The sequence below is a fragment of the Scyliorhinus torazame genome, chromosome 15 (genome assembly GCF_047496885.1).
Source record: "Scyliorhinus torazame isolate Kashiwa2021f chromosome 15, sScyTor2.1, whole genome shotgun sequence".
Lineage (NCBI taxonomy): Eukaryota > Metazoa > Chordata > Chondrichthyes > Carcharhiniformes > Scyliorhinidae > Scyliorhinus > Scyliorhinus torazame.
Window position 1 is genome coordinate 134,642,597 of NC_092721.1, and position 22,056 is coordinate 134,664,652.

General features: G+C 50.0%; 1 protein-coding gene across 1 annotated transcript in view; it reads left to right on the forward strand.

The window, feature by feature from the left end:
- Positions 1-260: 260 nt before the first annotated feature.
- The window catches only part of acat1 (acetyl-CoA acetyltransferase 1), an 86,939-nt gene continuing 65,143 nt past the window's right edge, over positions 261-22,056 (forward strand). The window contains exons 1-3 of the mRNA XM_072476786.1: positions 261-434; positions 9,635-9,682; positions 19,107-19,224. Coding sequence (XP_072332887.1) covers positions 360-434; positions 9,635-9,682; positions 19,107-19,224 — 241 coding nt within the window. The 5' untranslated portion in view covers positions 261-359. The remainder of the gene's footprint in view (positions 435-9,634; positions 9,683-19,106; positions 19,225-22,056) is intronic.

A 22,056-nucleotide genomic window follows, 5' to 3' on the forward strand; every position in this document is an offset into this window, starting at 1 on the left:
TAAACTAAGGCAAAGTTAGCGACAATGGGTCTGCAATTTGTGTCACATTCTCATTGCCCCGATGTTGGCATCTCGAACATTTGTGCCAGTTCAGACTTGGGGCATCACAAAAGTGTTATTCACATCTTAGAAACAGATACACGAATTGGTTTGAGCGCTGGCGCGGACTCCTCCAGTCAGGACTACAACCCCCAGGAGGCCTCGCGCCCCGGGCATGCGCACCATTACGGTTCTCGGCCGCTCGAGGCCCCACCTTCCATCATCGCCGGCCGCCATTGGACAGCGAAGCTGCAGGCTTGTGAGTGGTGCTTGTTTTGAGCGAGCCTGCTCAAGGTGAAGGTGGTCACTGGTTGCTCGCAATGGCGGCTACTCGGTTCGCTTATCTGGCCAGCTGGCGAGCTCAGCGAGGTGACGGGGTGGCACGGCGGCTGCTGGTGAGGAATTCGGTCCTTTGCGAGGCTGTGAGGGGATCTGTAGAGGTCGATCGGCGCACGACCGGGAGGGGGTGGTGCTTCAGTCAGACTCCCATTGATGTGAATTCAATTGCCTTGGATAGACCGGGCGGTCTGTAATTATAGTTTGTGCAATCTGGACCGGAGAGTAACTGGTGCAAACCCACCTAAACATATGTTCCACAATGACAATTATATGTCCGAGGTGCGAGTCACTCGTAGTGAGTGAGACTTGCCCCCTCCACAAATTGGTAAATGGTGGACACACGATGTGAAGAACCGCAACCAAGTTCCGTTGACTTTAAAAAAAAACTGCAAACTTTTAAATCTATCGGTCGGCATAGTGTTTCAGGAGTTCAGTTTCGGGTGAAGATCTTCAATCAGAACCATTGAAACTAATATGTGTAAAAAAGAAAAAAGAGGTTATCTCTCTCCACACCCCGATCCCGATTTTTGGAAGAACCAAGGCTGTCGATGTGGAGAAACTTAAAACAATCAATAATCCTTCAGTTGCTTCAAGATTTGTTTAGATCGCCTCTCACTGAGCAGTGCGTTTAAAGGGAAAAGCCAGATTAAGAGTTAAACATTTTAAATTTATGTGACAGCATATTACAGGCGGCGGCACGGTAGCACAGATAGACTGTTGCTTCACAGCTCCAGGGTCCCAGGTTCGATTCCTGGCTTGGGTGACTGTGTGGAGTCGGCACGTTCACCCCATGTCTGCGTGGGCTCCCTCCCACAGTCCAAAGATGTGCAGGTTAGGTGGATTGGCCATGTCCAAAAAAAAAGATATGTGGGGTTAGACTGGGGGTGTGGGCTTAAGTAGGGTACTCTTTCCAAGGGCCAGTGCAGACTCGAAGGGCCGAATGGTCTCCTTCTGCACTGTAAATTCTATGATTCTATGACAGGCGATTGGCTAATTTAGTTTTCTTTTAGAATATATTTCTCAAAGTAGTGCATCGGATGCAGGTGTTTGCATATGTATACTGGAATTTACATGGGGGGAAATATCTGAAAAGGGAAAAATAAATCTTGCTGTTCTGACTGCGCATGATAACCAACCAAAAGAACTTCATGGAAGGTAAATAACAATTTGTCCTCAAATATTTGCTTTTCGAGACTTCCGGTTGCGGCTATGCGGAGCTAAGTCGCACGTTCGGCAGCTCCCGCCAGAAACGGACTTTTGGGCTCTTTTTAGGGCCCCCAGCGGATTTTTGTTCGACGGTTCCCAGTGTGGGAAGGTGACAGTAACATTTCCCAGGCACTGTATGGATTGGACCAGGAGTGGAGCGGTGAAAAAAGTAATTTTGCAGCAGCGAAAAGTGCGAGGGAGGAAAACCAAGATGGCGGGTGGCGACCACTGCAGTGGTCGGAGGAACAGCAGGAGGTTCTCCAGCACTGCTTCACGGAATTGAAGGCAGAACTGTTGGAGCCGATGAAGGCTTCGATAGACGAGCTGCTCGAGACCCAGAAGGCCCAAGGGGCGGCGATCCGGGAGGTGCGGCAAAAGGCCTCGGAGAACGAGGACGAGATCCTGGGCCTGGCGGTGAAGGTAGAGGTGCACGAGGCGGTGCATAAGAAATGGCAGGAGAAGTTCGAGGACATGGAGAATCGGTCGAGGAGGAGGAACCTGTGGATTCTGGGTCTCCCGGAGGGAGTGGAGGGGTCGGATGTTGGAGCATACGTGGTCATGATGCTGAACACGTTGATGTACGCGGGGGCCTTCCCGAGGCCCCTGGAGCTGGAGGGGGCCCACCGAGTCCTGGCGAGGAGGCCCAAGCCCAACGAGCCGCCGCGGGCGGTGCTGGTGCGGTTCCACCGCTTCGTGGACAAGGAGTGTGTCCTAAGGTGGGCAAAGAAGGAGCGGAGCAGCAGGTGGGAGAATGCAGAGGTCCGGATATACCAGGACTGGAGCGCGGAGGTGGCCAAGAAGAGGGTCGGGTACAATCGGGCTACGGCGGCACTGCATCGGAAGGGGGTGAAATTTGGAATGTTGCAGCCGGCGTGACTGTGGGTCACTTTCAAGGACCGCCACCACTACTTCGAGACGCCGGAGGAGACGTGGACCTTTATCCAGGCTGAAATGTTGGACTTGGATTGAGGGTCGGTTGCGAGGGGATGCCGGGAGGGGATTGATGTGATTGTTGTGTTTTGGGGGGGATGTTCTGTTCTGTTTGGTACTGTCTTTTTTTGGGTGCAGGGTGGGGTAGGGTGAAACGGTTCGTAGTAGGGGTTTGGTGAGAGTGTGGGCGTCAGTGGTTGGAAGAGGGGGCCCCATTGGGGGAGAGGGGAGGCCCACGAAAGGGAGCTGCACCAGAGGGGGCGGGGCCGGCTTGGTGGAAAGCGCGGGCTTTTTCCCACGCTAGGGAAGGAATGGGGCGGGGTCAGGGGGAGGGGTGGTGCTGGAGAGGTGCGCCCGCTGATGGAAAGGGGGGGGGGAAGATTTTCACACTGGGGGGGGGGGTCGCGGTCAGCAGGTGTCAGCAACTTACGGGAGTGCTATGGGGGAGCAACGCAGCGCGGGGGGGGGGGGGGGGGGGGGTGCGGGGAACTGGGTTGCTGCTGCATTGGCCAAAGGGGAGCTGGAGCCTGAAGAGAGAGTTGGGGCGGAGGTCTGCCGCTGGGGGGAGCGGAGAGTGCGGGGGCGCGGGCACGTGGCTGGCCTGGAAAGGGTGATGGCTAATCGGCTGGGGGGGGTTGATCGGGCAGCCCCCTGACCCGGCTGATAACTTGGAATGTGAGAGGCCTGAACGGGCCGGTCAAGAGGGCCCGTGTGTTCGTGCACCTGAAGGGACTGAAGGCAGATGTGGTCATGCTCCAGGAGGCGCATTTGTGGGTGGTAGACCAGGTTAGGCTAAGAAAGGGGTGGTTAGGGCAGGTTTTCCATTCGGGGTTGGACGCAAAGAATCAAGGGGTGGCGATCTTGGTGGGGAAGCGGGTGTCGTTTGAGGCGCTGAGCATCGTGGCAGACAATGGAGGTAGGTACGTCATGGTGAGTGGTAAGCTGCAGGGGGTGTGGGTGGTATTGGTGAATGTGTATGCCCCGAATTGGGACGATATGCCGGATTTATGCGGCGCATGTTAGGCCGGATTCCGGACCTGGAGGCAGAGAGCTTGATAATGGGGGGGGGGGGGGGACTTTAATACGGTATTGGATCCAGCATTGGACTGCTCTAGGTCCAGGACGGGTAAGAGGCCGGCGGCGGCCAAGGTGTTGAGGGGGTTTATGGACCAGATGGGAGGAGTGGACCCATGGAGATTTATTAGGCCGGGGGCCAGGGAATTCTCTTTCTTTTCCCACGTCCATAAAGCCTACTCCTGGATTGACTTCTTCATTTTTAGTAGGGCGCTGATCCCAAGGGTGGAGGACACGGAGTATTCGGCCATAGCCATCTCAAACCATGCCCCGCACTGGGTGGAGCTCGAGCTAGGGGAGGAGAGGGACCAGCGGCCGCTGTGGCGCCTGGAGGTGGGTTTGCTGGCGGATGAGGAGGTGAGCGGGCAGATCCGGGGGTGCAATGAAAGATACCTAGAGGTTAACAATAATGGGGAGGTGTAGGTAGACGTGGTCTGGGAGGTGCTGAAGGTGGTGATTAGGGGAGAGCTAATCTCCACTAGGGCCCACAAGGAGGAGAAGGAGAGGAGAGAGGGAGAGGTTGGTGGGGGAGATTTTAAGGGTAGATAGGAGGTATGCAGAGGTCCCCGAGGAGGGACTACTCAAGGAGCGATGAAGCCTCCAGGCCGAGTTCGACCTGTTGACTACCAACAAGGCGGAGGTGCAGTGGAGGAAGGCGCAAGGGGCGGTGTATGAATACGGGGAGAAGGCTAGCTGGATGCTGTCACATCAGCTTCAGAAGCGGGAGGCAGCGAGGGAGATTGGGGGAGTTAGGGATAAAGGGGGGAACACGGTGCAGAGTGCGGTGGGAATAAATGGGGTGTTTAGAGACTTCTATGAGCGGCTGCATAGGTCTGAACCCCCGACGGAGGAGGGGGGAATGTGTCATTTTCTGGACTGGCTGAGGTTCCCGAGGGTAGAGGAGGGGCAGGTGGCGGGACTTGGGGCACCGGTAGGACTGGAGGAGCTGACTAAGTGGCTGGGGAGTATGTAGGCGGGGAAGGCACCGGGGCCCCGGTGGAATTTAACAGGAAGTATATGGACCTGTTGGGCCCACTACTAGTGAGGACTTTCAATGAGGCGAGGGAGGGGGGTCCTACCCCCGACGATGTCCAGGGCGCTGATCTCGCTGATCTTGAAGCGGGACAAGGACCCTTTACAGTGTGGACCGTGTAGGCCAATCTCTCCTCAACGTGGATACGAAGCTGTTAGCGAAGGTGTTGGCTACCAGAATTGAGGACTGTGTCCCAGGGGTGATGATCCACAAGGACCAGACGGGTTTCGTGAAGGGAAGGCAGCTAAACACCAATGTGCGGAGGCTCCTAAATGTAATCATGATGCCTGCAGTGGAGGGGGAAGCGGAGATAGTGGCGGCTATGGATGCGGAGAAGGCCTTTGATAAGGTGGAGTGGGGGTACCTGTGGAAAGTGTTGAGGAGGTTCGGAGAGGGGTTCATTAGTTGGGTTAGATTACTGTACGAAGCCCGGTGGCGAGTGTGGCCACAAATCGGAGGAGGTCGGAATACTTTCGGCTGGACCGGGGGACAAGGCAGGGGTGCCCCTATCCGCCCTGCTATTTGCGTTGGCAATTGAGCCTTTGGCGATGGCTCTGAGGGAGCCCAGGAACTGGAGGGGGCTGGTGGGGGGTGGGGTGGGGTGGGGAACGGGACCGGGTATCACTGTATGCCGACGACCTGTTACTGTATGTGGCGGACCCGGTTGGGGGGGGGGGGGGGGGGGATGCCGGAGGTGATGCGGATCTTAAGGGAGTTTGGAGACTTTTCTGGGTATTAGCTCAACATGGGGCAGAGTGAGCTATTCGTGATACACCCAGGGGACCAGGGATGGGGGATAGACGAGCTTCCACTGAAGAGGGCGGAAAGGAGTTTTCGGTACCTAGGGATCCAGGTGGCCAGGAGCTGGGGGGGGCCCAACATAAGCTCAACTTGACGAGGCTGGTGGAGCAGATGGAGGAGGAGTTTAAAAGGTGGGATATGCTGCCACTCTCCCTGACGGGTACAGTTGGTGAAGATGACGGTGCTCCTGAGGTTCCTTTTTATATTCCAGTGCCTCGCCATCCTGATTCCTAAGGCCTTTTTTAAGCGGGTCAGCAGGAGCATCATCGGGTTTGTATGGGCGAAAAAGACCCCGAGGGTGAGTAGGGTGTTTCTGGGACAGAGGAGGGCTAGCGTTGCCTAATCTGTGTGGGTACTACTGGACTGCCAATGTGGCGATGATACGCAAGTGGGTAATGGAGGGGGCGGCGTGGAAGAGGCTGGAGGTGGCGGCCTGTGTGGGCACGAGCCTGGGAGCGCTGGTGACGGCACCGTTGCCGCTCCCGCCGACAATGTACACCACGAGTCCAGTGGTGGCGGCAACCCTCAAAATTTGGGGCAGTGGAGACGCTACAGAGGGGAAGCAGAGGCTTCGGTGTGGTCCCCGATCCGAGAGAACCATCGGTTTGTCCCGGGGAGAATGGATGGGGGGTTCCTGAGCTGGCACAGGGCAGGTATTAGAAGGTTTGGGGACCTGTTTATAGATGGGACGTTTGCGAGCCTTGGAGGAAAAATTTGGGCTCCCCCCTGGAAATGCCTTCAGGTACATGCAGGTAAGGGCTTTTGTAAGACGGCAGGTGAGGGAATTCCCGCTGCTGCCAGCATGTAGGATCCAGGATAGGGTGCTCTTGGGGGTGTGGGTTGGAGAAGGCAAGGTCTCGGCGATCTACCAGGAGATGCAGGAGGAGGAGGAGGCCTCGGTGGAGGAGCTGAAAGGTAAATGGGAGGAGATAGATGAGGGTACGTGGACGATGCCCTGGGTAGGGTAAATTCTTCCTCCTCTTGCGCCAGGTTTAGCCTGATACAATTTAAGATTCTGCACAGGGCGCACATGACTGGGGCTAGGCTGAGTCGGTTTTTTGGAGTAGAGGACAGGTGTGTGAGGTGTTCGGAGAGCCCAGCAAATCACGGCCACTTGTTCTGGGTGTGCCCAGCGCTGGATGGGTTATGGAGGGGCGTTGCGAGGACGGTGTCTTAAGGTGGTAAGCACCTGGGTTAAGCCAAGTTGGGCGCTCGCACTATTTGGGGTATCGGACGTGCCGGGAGTGCAGGAGGCGAAAGAGGCCGGTATTCAGGCCTTTGCGTCCCTGGTAGCCCGGCGGAGGATTCTGCTACAGTGGAAGGAGGCGAGGCCCCCAAGCGTGGAAGCCTGGATCAGTGACATGGCAGGGTTCATTAAACTGGAGTGGGTAAAATTTGCCTTAAGAGGATCTGTGCAAGGGTTCTTCAGGCGGTGGCAACCGTTCCTAGACTTTCTAGCGGAGCGTTAGGAGGTGGACAGCAGCAGCAGCAAGGCGGGGTACTTTGTGTTTACTACTGTGGTTATTATTGTTTAATGGGGGGCTTGTATATTGGGGGAATACGTGACATAGCTATAAGATGTTTATTTATGTGTTTTTTGTTTTTTCCTATTTCTGTAAGGGGGGCGTTGGTTCAAAATATGTACAACTTTCAATTAAAATATTAAAAAAAAAAAAAATATTTGCTTTTCTACCAAAGCCAGTTCCAGTTATCCAAACAAACTGGTTAAGGCTTATTGTTTGTGAGTTTTCTTCATTGCATGTTTTATTATATTAATAGAGATTCTCCGGCTTCTTGGAGCCGGTGTGCCATTCGCTGTTGGCAGGATTCTCTGTTCCTGCTGCTGTCAATAGGATTTCCCATTGATGTTGCCCCACGTTGTCTGGAAACCTGTGGGCAGGGGTGTGCAGCTGACAGGACCAGGGAATCCTGCCGCCAGTGAATGCTAGAGAATTCTGGCCAAAGGTCATCATGAATTAAGTAAGTGGTGCTTTAATCTACTTTTCCCTGGAATGTTTGTAGCTTTCCACTATAATTCCTAGTAGTTGGACCTAGTAGGTGTAGTCTGTTCCCCAAGGATGAAAGTTCCTAATCAATCTTTCTGGGCACATCTTCATGAGTCCTACAGGCTCTTTGGTACCTCATTAAACAATCATAGAACATGAACAAAGTGCAGAAGGAGGCCATTCGGCCCATTGAGTCTGCACCGACCCACCTAAGTACTCACTTCCACCCCATCCCTGTAACCCAATAACCCCTCCTAACCTTTTTGGACACTAAGGGCAATTTAGCATGGCCAATCCACCTAACCTGCATGTCTTTGGACAGTGGGAGGAAACCGGAGCATCCGGAGGAAACCCACGCAGACACGGGGAGAACGTGCAGACTCCGCACAGACAGTGAGACAGCGGGGAATCATTACTCATATGTGAATGTCACCAGACTCTTCGACTGTGAGACACCACATTTTTTTTCCAATTAAGGGGCAATTTAGCGTGGCCAATCCACCTATCCTGTACATCTTTGGGTTGTGGGGATGAGACCCAAGCAGACATGAGGCGAATGTGCAAACTCCACACGGACAATGACCCAGGGTCGGGATCGAACCTGTGGCCTCGCTGCTATGAGGCAGCAGTGCTAACCATGTGCCACCATGCCGCCCTGTGAGACACCACATTTAAGCATAATCCTGTATGATATTTAGATACTTTCGGGTTTCTAATAGAGATTGGTGGATAGTGATCAAAAAACAGAAATATGATGTTTTCCTTCCCTGCCCAGATATACGGACACTAATTAGCACAGCTAATTCAAAATTGAGTTGGACCTGGAGTTCTTGATGAGGCCTAGTGGTCAAGGTCACTGAACTGGTATACCACAAACCCTAGAGTCCCAGACCCGAATCCCAACATGGTAGATGGTAAATCGTCTTGCAGCAGGCATGTGTAGTATATATGATTCAAATACATGCTGCAGTTATCAAGGGAGCTTGGATATGTTTCAAGATCTGTTATTGTTTTTAGACATGGAGTAGTGAACATCTATTTTGAACATAAGATTTTTGACTTTCATAACATTATCTTGACATGTATATGAAGTTTCTGACAATCATTATAAATGTAAGGGTTGGGTTCATATCTGGAACAAAAGTCATATTATTTCATAATGGTGGATCATTGAGTTCACATACCTTTGACCAAAGATGGTGCAATAATGACTGCAGAAGTGAGCAAATAGCTCGTGATTAGTCAGGGAGAAATGTTTATCTTTCATTCAATGTGCCAAATAAGTGATTTTTATTTAAAATTTAATTTTTATTACATTTTTACTATTTTAGGATTTGATTTAGTTTCTTTGCCATTTCTCTCTCATTCCAAAGTTGCGAGTATCTAACTACTATATATTTTCCCATGTGTGAAAGACAAATTAATCTTTAGCACCAAATATTAATTTTTTGTGAATTTGTATGTATCTATACTCGTGTTAACTTTCTTTAAAATCTATTTTTAAAATGAAAGGTCAACAGTTTTTACTTAATAATAATCTTTTATTGTCACAAGTATGAAGTTACTGTGAAAAGCCCCTAGTCGCCACATTCCGGCGCCTGTTCGGGTAAGCTGGTACGGAAATTGAACCCGCGCTGCTGGCCTTGTTCTGCATCACAAACCAGCTATCTAGCCCACTGAGCTAAACCAGCCCTTCTGACACCTCAAATCACATGACTGCTGATAAAATATCTTATTGACTTAATTCGATTTTGGCCGCAGACTACAACAGTTGTTTCAATTTGAAGAGTTAAAAACATGTTTAGGAGCAATTGCTGTCAGTCTTTTTTTTGAGGCTTCAATAGAAACTTATTTAGTAGTGATATTGGAATAAATGAAACAAGTTTCATTTTTAATTTGGTTTTAAACTCTTCCCTCATACTCAAGGTTAAGCTAACAATAGTTGTTACTGCCAGAGGTAGTCTAAATGTAAAAATAATGCATTCTTTTGCAATTCGGACTTTGAGATATTGTCAACAGATCGACTGAATAACACCAAAGTGCTGGTCTTTGGCTCTCTTTGTCAATCAAAATAGAAAATATAGTAAGTCATAAGACTAAAATAAAATTTGCTTTTATTGGCTAAATGTATGTTAATGGACGTGCTTTGTAATGTGTTTTGTCATTATAATCTTAGTTTTCTTTAATACAATGTGTTTTACCTCAGCTTTTAAGTTGGAAGCATAGAGAATATTCATCTGGACCCACATTAAATGTAAGTAGAATGCATTTTATAACTTTTTACAAATTTACTGCAATCTGTGTTGGAGTATTATGGATTAGGATATATATTTTTCAATTTTAGAATACCCAATTATATTTTGTTTCAATTAATGGGCAATTTAGTTTGGCCAATTCATCTAACCTGCACATATTTTGGGTTGTGGGGGTGAAACCCATGCAGACACAGGGAGATTGTGCAAACTCCACATAGACAGTGACCCAGGACCGGGATAGAACCTGGGTCCTCAGCGGCGTGAGGCAGCAGTTCTAACCACTGCACCACCATGCCGCCCATCTGGATTAGGATATTTTACCAGAAATGTGCACAGTATTCTGTAACAATTACAAAATTACTACATTTAAAATTAAACCTGTACAACTGACATCCCCTAAACTCAGTCACATGTTGACCCTCCCAAATAACTTGTTTATGATGGATACAAGCTGCAGCTTGACATCACAAACACTTTGGATTGCTTCATTGCACTAAATCTGTTCGCAAATAAAAACATGACACATTGGTAAATGCGAGGAGGCGGGTGGGAAAGAAATGCACATCTCTTACCCAGCATCAATTGAGAAAGAGAAACCAGTCCATCTCTGAAATTGAATGATTGCTTGAGCCCCTACCAGGCATCTGCCACTATGGCTGTTAGATAAAGGACTCCTCATTCCACAAAAGCTAAGCATACAGCTCACTCCACCACTTGGTCCCAACCCTCCAAGAAACGAGAGTTCCTATCCTGAGCACTGTCTCCAGATGAATTGTTTAAATTTCTTGAAATAGGACACCCACATGACAAATGGGCAGTATGTGACTAACTGTTATCTTGGCGGGAAGAGTCAGAACAATTCATGCCGCATTAATTTTAAGCTGGATTGTTTTTCTGCTTTTTCCATGGAGCTCATAATTGGTACTGTTTGGTGTTGACACTCCGAGCCACAACTTGGTACGGAAGGGGGAAATCAAATTACTGAGGGCTGATGAGTGGTGGGGGAAGGGGGAATGAAAAACTGGGGAATGAACGTTTGGCAGTGGGTGCAGTGCTGGAGGGGTGAGGAATGGGGTCTTGGTAGGCATGTAGGTAGAGATGGAGGTTGGGTAATGGAAGCTTGTGGGATTGGTGAATGGGGTTGGGCAGGGAAAAGAGGGAGGTTTGGGAATAGGGAAGGAGATGAGGGACATAGGGGAATGAGGACTTGGTGGGAGTAGAGAGAATGGGGGGTTTTGGGAGAAAGAACAACAAGATTTGGGGAAGGAGGCTTGGGAAGGACAAGAGGTGGACTGGGGAAGGGGCTTTGGGAATGTGTGGGGGATCGGAAATGGGCATTGTGGGAGCTGGAGAAGCGAAGATTTTTTTTTGTGTCCATAGGAACATTAATTCCTTCAAGTTGCCGATACCTTATTTCCCTTGAGAGGGTGGTGGGTGGGGTACTACCTTGAATTGCTGCAGTCCATCTGGTGTAGGTACACCCACAGTGCTGTTGGAAAGTGGTTTTGACACAACACGAAACAGTGAACATATGGAGTGACATAGTTCCAAGTCAGAATAGTGCGTGACTTGGAGGGGAACTTGTAGTTGGTGATGCATCTAATGGCCTTGTTCCTCTAGGTAGTAGAGGTCATGGGTTGGAAGGTGATGTCGAAGGAGCTTTGGTGAGTTGATGGAGCGCATCTTGTGGATGTTTCATGCTGCTGCCACTGTGTGCCGGTGATGAAGGGAGTGAATGTTTAAAGTTGTGGAGGGTGTGTCAACCTGTGCCTTTTTAGGTTGAGAAGAGGCTTTGGGGAATTAAGGGGTGAGTTACTTGCAGAAAGGTTCCCAGCCTCTGATCAGTTCTTGGCAGCCACAGAATTTATATGGCTATTCCAATTGAGTTTCTGGTCAATAGTAACTGCAAGATGTTGACGGGGGATCCACCAATGGTAATACTGTTTAATATCCAGAGAGATGATTCGGTTCTCTCTTGTTGGAGATAGAAGTTGTCTGGCAATTGTCTGGTGTGAGTGTCAGTCCAACCCTGAATCTTGTCCAGATCATGCTGCAAGCCGGCAGGTTGCTTCAGTATCTAAGGTGTTGATAATGTCACTGAACATTGTGCAATTGTCACGATAATCCCTGTTTCTGACTTTAATGGAGGGCAGGTTATTGAAGCAGCTGAAGATGGTTAGGCCTAGGACACTACCCTGAGGAACTCCTGCAGTGATGTCCTGGGTCTGAGATAATTGGCCTCCACCAACCACAACCATATTCTTTCATTATGCCATCCCGTGGAGAGTTCCCTCACCTCCCTCTCTGCCTCCACCCCCCCCTTGTGAAGACCCATCTGGTTCAATAATATCTTTGAGGGGAGGAAATCTATCATCCTTCCCTGCTCTGACTGGCTGACATGTGACTCCAGAACCACAGCAACAGAGTTGATCCTTAACTATTCTCAAGGGCAATTAGGGATGGGTATTAAATGCAGACCTTGCCAGCGACACCAACATCCCATGATTTAAAAATACATACATTTTTCTGTGTCCTTCATGTCATTCGATATCAAATGCCGCCTTGATGTTGAGGGCAGTCACTCTCACCTGACCTGTAGAAATTAGCTCTCTTGTCCATGTTTAAATCTTGACTGTAATGAGGTCTGGAGCTGAGTGGTCCTGAACAAGTCATTGCTGACTTGGAAGGTGTCACTGACAGTGCTATCATCACGTTGCTGATGTTTGAAAGTCAACTAATTGGCCATATTAAATTTGTCCTGCTTTTTAGACAGGACAACCACTTCTCTACAGAGTTGGATAGATGCCAGTGTTGTAGGTGTACTAGAACAGTTGGCTAGAGACCAGTTATATACCCAGTTTACATAAGGCGAACTTAATCCTCTCCAACTTTGTGAACCCAGCCATATCATTTATCCAGGCCTCCAGGCTGGGGGGCTTCGTCTCCTTCCACATTAGCAAGATTCTTCGCAGGGCTACGAGTGTTGCAAAGGCCAGAATGCCGGCCTCTTTCGCCTCCTGCACTCCCGGTTTGTCCACTACTCCAAATATTGCTAGCCCCCAGCTTGGCTTTACCCGGACTTTCACCACCTGAGATATTGCTCCCGCCACTCCTCTCCAGAACCCCTCCAGTGCCGGGCATGACCAAAACATATGGACATGGTTCGCCGGGCTCCCTGAGCACCTTCCACATCTGTCCTCTACCCCAAAGAACCTACTCAACCTCGCCCCCATCAAGTGCGCTCTGTGGACCACCTTAAATTGTATCAGGCTGAGCCTGGCACACGAGGAGGAGGAATTAACCCTACCTAGAGCATCAGCCCACAGCCCTTCCTCGATCTCCTCCCACAGCTCCTCCTCCCATTTACCCTTCAACTCTTCTACCAGCGCTTCCCCCTCTTCTTTCAACTCCTGGTGTATTTCCGACACCTTGCCCTCCCCGACCCATACACCCGAGATCACCCTATCTTGAACTTCTTGTGCCGGGAGCAACGGGAATTCCCTCACCTGTCGCCTCACAAAAGCCCTCACCTGCATATATCTAAAGGCATTTCCCGGGGGTAACTCGAACTTCTCCTCCAGTGCCCCTAGGCTCGCAAACGTCCCGTCGATGAACAGGTCCCCCATTCTTCCAAACCCCGCCTGATGCCAGCTCTGGAACCCCCCGTCCAACTTCCCTGGGACAAACCGGTGGTTACCCCTGATCGGGGACCACACCGATGCTCCCATTGCACCCCGGTGCCGTCTCCACTGGCCCCAGATCCTTAGCGATGCGGCCACCACCGGGCTCGTTAAATACTTTGTTGGCGAGAGCGGCAGCGGTGCCGTCACCAACGCCCCCAGGCTCGTTCCTTTACAAGACGCCATCTCCATCCTCTTCCATGCCGCCCCCTCTCCCTCCATAACCCACCTGCGGATCATCGCTACATTTGCTGCCCAGTAGTAGCTCCCCAGGTTTGGCAGCGCCAACCCTCCTCGGTCCCTACTGCATTCCAGGAACCCTCTCCTTACTCTCAGGGTCTTATTCGCCCACACAAACCCCAGAATACTCCTGCCTACTCTCTTAAAAAAGGCCTTAGTGATCACAATGGGAAGGCACTGAAACACAAACAGAAACCTCGGAAGTACCACCATTTTGACCGACTGCACTCTACCCGCCAGCGAGAGCGGTAACATGTCCCATCTTTTGAAATCCTCCTCCGTTTGCTCCACCAACCTCGTCAGATTCAGTTTATGTAGGGTCCCCCAACTCCTGGCTATCTGGATCCCCAGATACCGAAAGCTCCCCTCCGCCCTCCTCAGCGGTAGGTCCCCTATCCCTCTTTCTTGGTCCCCCGCCTGTAATACAAAGAGCTCACTCTTCCCTACATTGAGCTTATAGCCCGAAAACTCCCCAAACTCCCTTAGAGTCTGCATGACCTCCACCATCCCCTCCATTGGATCCGCCACGTACAGCAACAGGTCATCCGCATATAGCGACACCCGATGCTCTTCTCCCCCTCGGACCACCCCCTTCCATTTATTAGACTCCCTCAATGACATGGCCAATGGTTCGATTGCCAATGCGAACAACAGGGGGCACCCCTGCCTCGTCCCTCGGTACAGTCGAAAGTACTCCGACCTCCGCCGGTTCGTCACTACACTTGCCATCGGGGCTCTGTAAAGGAGCTTAACCCAATTGATAAACCCTACCCCGAACCCAAACCTGCGCAGCACCTCCCAGAGGTACTCCCACTCTACTCGGTCAAAGGCCTTCTCCGCGTCCATAGCTGCCACTATCTCTGCCTCTCCCTCCTCCGATGGCATCATTATCACGTTTAAGAGCCGCCGCACATTGGTGTCTAGTTGCCTGCCCTTTACAAATCCCGTCTGGTCTTCGTGGATTACCCCCGGGACACAGTCCTCGATCCTCGTGGCCAGCACTTTTGCCAGCAACTTTGCATCCACATTGAGGAGCGAGATCGGCCTGTACGATCCACATTGCAGTGGGTCCTTGTCCCGCTTTAGGATCAAAGAAATTGTCGCTTCGACATTGTCGGGGGCAGGGTCCCCTCCTCTCTTGCCTCATTAAAGGTCCTCCCCAGTAGCGGGGCCAACAGGTCTGCGTACTTCCTGTAGAACTCCACCGGGAATCCGTCCGGTCCCGGGGCCTTCCCCGCCTGCATGCTCCCCAAACCCTTGCTCAGCTCCTCCAACCCAATTGGTGCCCCCAAACCAGCCACCTCTTGCTCCTTCACTCTTGGGAATCTCAGCTGATCTAGGAATCATCTCATCCCCTCTTCCCCCGCTGGGGGCTGGGATCTGTACAGCTCTTCATAAAAGGCCTTGAATACCTCGTTTATTTTTGTCGCACTCCGAACCGTGGCTCCCCTTCCATCTTTGACTCCCCCTATTTCCCTCGCTGCCATCCTCTTACGGAGCTGGTGTGCCAGCATCCGACTAGCCTTTTCCCCGTACTCGTAGGTCGCCCCCTGCGCTTTCCTCCACTGTGCCTCCGCCTTCCCTGTGGTCAACAGGTCAAACTCCACCTGGAGCCGTCGTCTTTCCCCAAGTAATCTTTCCTCCGGGGCCTCTGCGTATCTCCTGTCCACTCTCAAAATCTCCCCCACTAACCTCTCCCATTCCATACCCTCTGTCTTCTCCCTATGAGCCCTAATGGAAATTAGCTCTCCCCTGATCACCGCCTTCAACGCCTCCCATACCATCCCCACCCGCACCTCCCCGTTGTCGTTGGCCTCCAAGTACCTTTCGATACACCCCCTCACCTTCCCACACACCACCTCGTCCGCCAACAGTCCCACATCCAGCCACCACAACGGGCGTTGGTCCCTCTCCCCTCCCAGCTCCAGTTCCACCCAGTGTGGGGCATGGTCCGAACGGCTATAGCCGAATACTCCGTCCCCTCCACTCTCGGGATGAGCGCCCTACCCAGAACAAATAAATCTATCCGGGAGTAGGCTTTGTGTACATGGGAGAAGAAAGAAAATTCCCTGGCCTGCGGCCTTGCAAACCGCCATGGGTCCACTCCCCCCATCTGATCCATAAACCCCCTAAGTACCTTGGCCGCCGCTGGCCTCTTTCCAGTCCTGGATTTGGAGCGGTCTAGTGCTGGATCCAACACTGTATTGAAGTCCCCTCCCATTATCAGGCCTCCTATCTCCAGGTCCAGAATGCGCCCCAACATGCGCTTCATGAATCCTGCATCATCCCAGTTTGGGGCGTATACGTTTACCAACACCACCCACATCCCTTGCAGCCTACCGCTCACCATTACATATCGCCCTCCATTGTCCGCTACAATAGTCTTGGCCTCAAATGACACCCGCTTTCCCACCAATATTGCCACCCCTCTATTCTTCGCGTCCAGTCCCGAGTGGAATACCTGTCCTACCCATCCCTTTCTTAGCCTGACCTGGTCCGCCACGTTCAGGTGTGTCTCTTGGAGCATGGCCACGTCCGCCTTCCGTCCCTTTAAGTGCGCGAACACTCGAGCCCTCTTCACCGGCCCATTCAGGCCCCTCACATTCCACGTTATCAGCCGGATTGGAGGGGCTCTCAACCCCCCACGCCCCGCCGACTAGCCATCTCTTTTTCTGGGCCAGTCCCGTGTCCACGCCCCCCTCACCCTCCAGTCTGTGTCCCATTCCCTTTCGGCCAGTGTAGCAGCAAACACCCCCCCTCCCCCGCTAGACCCCTGTCTAGCTTTTTTGCTCCCCCATGTCACTCCCGTAAGTCAGCTGACGCCTGCTGACCCCGGCTTCCCCCGCTGTCCCATTGACCTCCCCGCGTGGGAGTCTCCTAATCCATATGCATTCCTTCGTTCCCCTTCCCGCCTTTCTTCACGCGCGCGGGAAAACACCCCGCGCTTTCCAAAGCCCGCTCCGCCCCCTCTGGCGCAGCTCCTGTCGCGGCCTTGTCTCTCTCCCCAGCCCATGTAACATTTCCTGCGCGTGATTGACCCCCTATATACAACAACCATCACACATCAAACCTCAAACATCCCCCCCTACCCTCACAAACCCTCAGTTAGAGTCCAACTTTTCGGCTTGTACAAAGGTCCACGCCACTTCAGGCGTTTCAAAGTAATAGTGTTGGCCCTTGTATGTGACCCACAGTTGCGCTGGCTGCAGCATTCCGAATTTCACTTCTTTCCGGTACAACGCCGCTTTGGCCCGGTTGAAACCCGCTCTCCGCTTTGCAACCTACGTGCTCCAGTCCGGGTATATTCGGATCTCTGCATTGTCCCACTTACTGCTCCGCTCCTTCTTGGCCCATCTCAGGACCCACTCTCTGTCCGTGAGCCGGTGGAACCTCACCACCGTCGCCTTTGGCGGCTCGTTTGCCTGGGGCTTCTTCGCCAGCACCCGATGTGCCCCGTCCAACTCCAGCGGCCTCGAAGGGGCCTTCGTGCCCATCATCGCCTCGAGCATCAGCCCCCTCCACTCCCTCAGGGAGACCCAGGATTCGCAGATTCTTTCTCCTTGACCTGTTCTCCAGGTCTTCGAGTCTTCCCGCCCACCTCTTGTGTAGCGCCTCGTTCTGCTCCACTCTCACCGCCAGGCCCACAAGCTCGTCCTCGTTCTGACTGACTCTTTTCTGTACCTCCTGGATCTTAGCTTCGTGGACCTTCTGGGTGATCCCGAGTCCTTCAATTGCCGAAAGCATAGGCGCCAACATCTCCTTGCGCATCTCCTCGCGCTGCTCCTCGAAGCAGCGCTTGATGAACTCCTGCATCTCCCCTTTGTCCCTGGCCGCCGCCATTTTGTTTTCTTTCCCTCGCTTCTCCCGTTGCTCCAGTGCCGCTCCTTTGGCCGTTACACTTCTAGTCCGTTTAAAAAGTCTATGGAAACTCCTGAAAAAGGTCTGAGAGTCAGTTCCAGACGGGAGCTGCCAAATGCGCGACCTACTCCTCCATGGCCGCCACCGGAAGCCTCGTCCCTGCTTCTTCAATGACCTTGGTAGATGTTTTCACAGTTGTTCCCTCTGCTGCTAGAATTCACCTTTGATAGAGTCAAGTCAGATTGCAGCTTTAAGCTTGCCCTTCCCCCGCCTGCATGCTGGAAGAGGCTTTTGTCTAAACCTGCAGCCAAAGCCAAATCTTTTACTGTTTCTGCCGGGTCTGGTAGCCAAAAGACATAACATTCCTGGGGGACACTGTCAGGGGAATGCTGCAGTCTTCTTGCCACACCGGGAAATGTCAAACAAATGCCGTGGGGGCCCTGTAAAAGAGCCCAAAAGTCCGTTCCAAGCGGGAGCTACCGAATATGCGACCTAGCTCTGCATAGCCGCACCCGGAACCAGTTCATATCAGTGTTGGCTACCTTTCCCTGCCTACCACCCAGTTATGTTTTTTATTCCAAACTCTTAACTTGTTAATAATATAATGTGTGAACAACTGTGGTCCCAGCTCTGATTTTTGTTGGATCACACATTCCGCCACCTGTGTAAGAAATTGGGGTCTTGAATAAACATGTATTTTCTGCATAATGTAGAATGTTCATAGGAGTTGCTGAACAGCATTAATTCTCTCTCTGGAGAGAGGATTTCTAAACACTTCGACCTATAACCAGTCTTAATTCAGGCTACCATGTTGACATTCCTAAGCTGTTAGGGTTGTCTTGTGCACCCCTTATCTATGCAAGTATTTAGAAAAGACCAGGCCATGACCCCCAACATGATGTAAACTAAAAAATTGACATTGAGCAGGCTGACAACACGGAGGATGGTAACCATTCCGACAGTTTGGATACCTGTCTTGTATCCATTGGTCAGAATAGTTTGGGTACATGATTGACACTGAACAAGCCACCAAACCTCAGAAAAAGTTTATATTAACAATTTTCAGGCACGGATGATATTCTGTCACGGGTTGTATACTGCTGAGTGCTGGGGAGGTTGCTGTACTCATTGGCAGCTGCCTTCTTAGGATGGTGAGGTCAATACACACTGCCAACGGTTTGTCCACCATCTTGGACCAGTAAACCACTCTCACTGGTCATATACCTTTTCTGGCTAATTAGTTAATGTATCATATCCAAACTATTATTTCTTAACTTGTGACTAGTCAACTGCCTATTTGGATAACTGTGGTCCCGATCCCCTGGAAAGCCTGCACCTACTGTTCTGAATCGGCACCCTGCACCCGACTCTGCTGTCTTGAAGCTATCTATTTGTCCAGTCTGCTACTTGTCTCCTGACTGTGCACGCTCTAATCTATTAATCTGTTATGTCACACCTTATCCAAACCCTTTGGGAAGTCTAGAAAAATGTCATCTGCTTATCCACTGTAAGTTGCCAATATTAGTATATGATAAAACAAAAGCATTTTCTAAGTTAAAGAATGCCGTAGGTCTATCTTATTTAAAATTTCAGTTACAGTTGAACATCTGAATTAATACCAGAATTTAATATTTTTAAACCATAGGAAGTGGTCATTGCAAGTGCAGCCAGAACCCCTGTTGGTTCATTTAAGGGATGTCTTTCCTCATTAACAGCCACTCAACTTGGTTCAATTGCAATAAGAGCTGCCATTGAAAGAGCAGGTATGAGTGTATGTTCTGTTCTTTGATCTTTTCCTCAGCTTTAATTCATTTTTTTCTGTGAAATAAAGTCAGATAAAACTGAAACTACATTAATAGATCAAATGGTGAGATAAATTGGAGAACTTCATAATACTGGACTGAAGAAATGATGTAATGGAAGAAAAGTAACCATTAAATCTAATTTGTGAATTAGCTACTTCAAATTCCTTAATGCGTAGATCACTACATAGTGCAGTGACTGTGGACTCAGCTGAATCATTTTTCAAAATATTAAATTTTTTGTTAATGTAAAAAGGTAGCGGTCTCAGGATATGAGGAAAAGGAAGCTGGTGAGCGGAATACCATTTTTCTCATTGCAATTTCTTCAGTTCTTCACCTGCCACCAAGACATGTTTATGATGTCTGGTGGTGACCTTAATTATATTACAAGTTGTAACAAAATCCCCAAATATGCTAAATAATTTGCAGTTTGATTTACAAATGAGTATTAGCGTGTGTTTCATGGTGCAAAATTGTAGAAATGAGAGTTTGCAAAAACCTCATTACCTGTTTTTGCTTAAATATCCATAGCAAGGTTCAAGCGAGAGACATTCCTAAATGCCATTTGATGCTAAGAAGCTTAATTAGAAAAGGGTACTGTACAGATTCAGGTTTCAAACCACCAAAGGTCTCTGGACAAAATCAGTATCAGGGTTACATTGGAAGAAACCTTCACCTAATTTCCGATACATTTTTATTTATGCGTTTACAATATTACTGGGATGGGAAACTGATTTGTAGTCCAGGAGATAGCATTGCTGGAGTTCAGGAAGTTGAGGGTAGTGCAGTACTGAGGAAGGTACCAAGGCCACAAGAGTGGACCTGCAGCCATGAAGGTGGTTTGAAATGTGTCTACTTCAATGCGAGGAGCATTAGGAATAAGGTTGGTGAGCTTGAAGCATGGATTGGTACCTGGGACTACGATGTTGTGGCCAATACGGAGACGTGGATAGAACAGGGGCAGGAATGGTTGTTGGAGGTTCCGGGGTTTAGATGTTTCCGTAAGATTAGGGAAGGTGGTAAAAGAGGTGGAGGAGTAACATTGTTAATCAAGGATAGTATAATGGCTGCAGAAAGGCAGTTTGAGGAGGATCTGTCTACTGAGTTAGTGTGGGCTGAAGTTAGAAATAGGAAAGGAGCGGTCACTTTGTTAGGAGTTTTCTATTGGCCCCCACACAGTAACAGATGAGGAAAAGATTGCAATGCAGATTTGGATAGGTGCGGTAGTCACAGGGTAGTTGTCATGGGTGACTTTAACTTTCCAAATATTGATTGGAACCACTATAATTAAAATAATTTGGATGGGGCTGTTTTTATCCAGTGTGTGCAGGAGGGTTTCCCCACACAATATGTGGATAGACCGACAAGAGGCGGGGCCACATTGGATTTGGTACTGGGTAATGAACCGGGCCAAGTGTTAGATTTGGTTGTGGGAGAGCACTTTGGAGATAGTGACCACAATTTGGTGACTTTCACTAGAGCAATGGAGAGGGATAGGAGAACATACGGCAGGGCAAGGTTTATAACTGGGGGAAGGGTAATTACGATGCGATTAGGCAAGAATTGGGGAGCATAAGATGGAAACAGGAACTGTCAGGGTTAGGCACAATTGAGATGTGGAACTTGTTCAAGGAGCAAATACTGCATGTCCTTGATATGTATGTCCCTGTCAGGCAGGGAGGAAATGGTCGAGTGAGGGAACCATGTTTTACAAAAGAGGTTGAATGTCTTGTCAAGAGGAAGAAGGGGGCTTATGAAAGGATGAGAAAACGAGGTTCAGTTAGGGCACTTGAGGGATACAAGATAGCTAGGAAGGAGCTCAAGAAAGGGCTTAGGAGAGCTAGGATGAGGCATGAGAAGTCCTTGGCGGGTAGGGTCAAGGAAAATCCCAAGGCTTTTTACACTTCTGTGAGGAATAAAAGAAAGACCAAGGTGAAGTTAGGGCCAGTCAAGGACAGTAGTGGGAACGTGTGCATGGAGTCTGAAGATCTAAGAGAGGCCCTAAATGAATACTTTTCTTCAGTGTTCACAAAGGAGAGGAGCCAAAGGAAAGGAGGATAGTGCGATACAGGTTAGTAGGCTGGAGGAGGTAGATATTCGGAAGATGTTAGAAATTTTGAGAAGCCTGAGGATAGATAAGTCCCCATGGCCTGATGGGATATATCCTAGGATTCTTTGGGAGGCGAGGGATGAGATTGCAGAGCCTTTGGTTTTGATCTTTATGTCCTCACTGTCTACAGGAATAGTGCCAGAAGACTGGAGAGAGACGAATGTTGTCTCCTTGTTCAAGAAAGGGAATATGTATAACCCTGGGGAATTATAGGCCGGTTAGTCTCACTTCAGTCATAGGTAAATTATTGGAAAGGGTCCGGAGGGATAGGATTTATGATCATTTGGAAAGATACAGCTTAATCCAGGATAGTCAGCAAGGATTTGAGAGAGTAAGTCTTGCCTCACAAGTTTGATTGTATTCTTTGAGGAGGAAACTAAGTACATAGATTAAGGTAGAGCAGTTGATGTCGTATATATGGATTTTAGTAAGGCATTTGATAAGGTGCCCCATGGTTGGCTCATGCAGAAAGTAAGGAGGCATGGCATGGAGGGAAATTTGGCCGATTGGATCAGTAACTGGCTTTCACATAGAAGACAGAGGTGGTGGTAGATGGTAAATTTTTATCCTGGAGCCCAGTCACCAGCGGTGTACCACAGGGATCAGTGCTGGGTCCTCTGCTATTTGTGATTTTTAATCAATGACTTGGATGATGGAGTTGAAGGTTGGGTTAGTAAATTTGC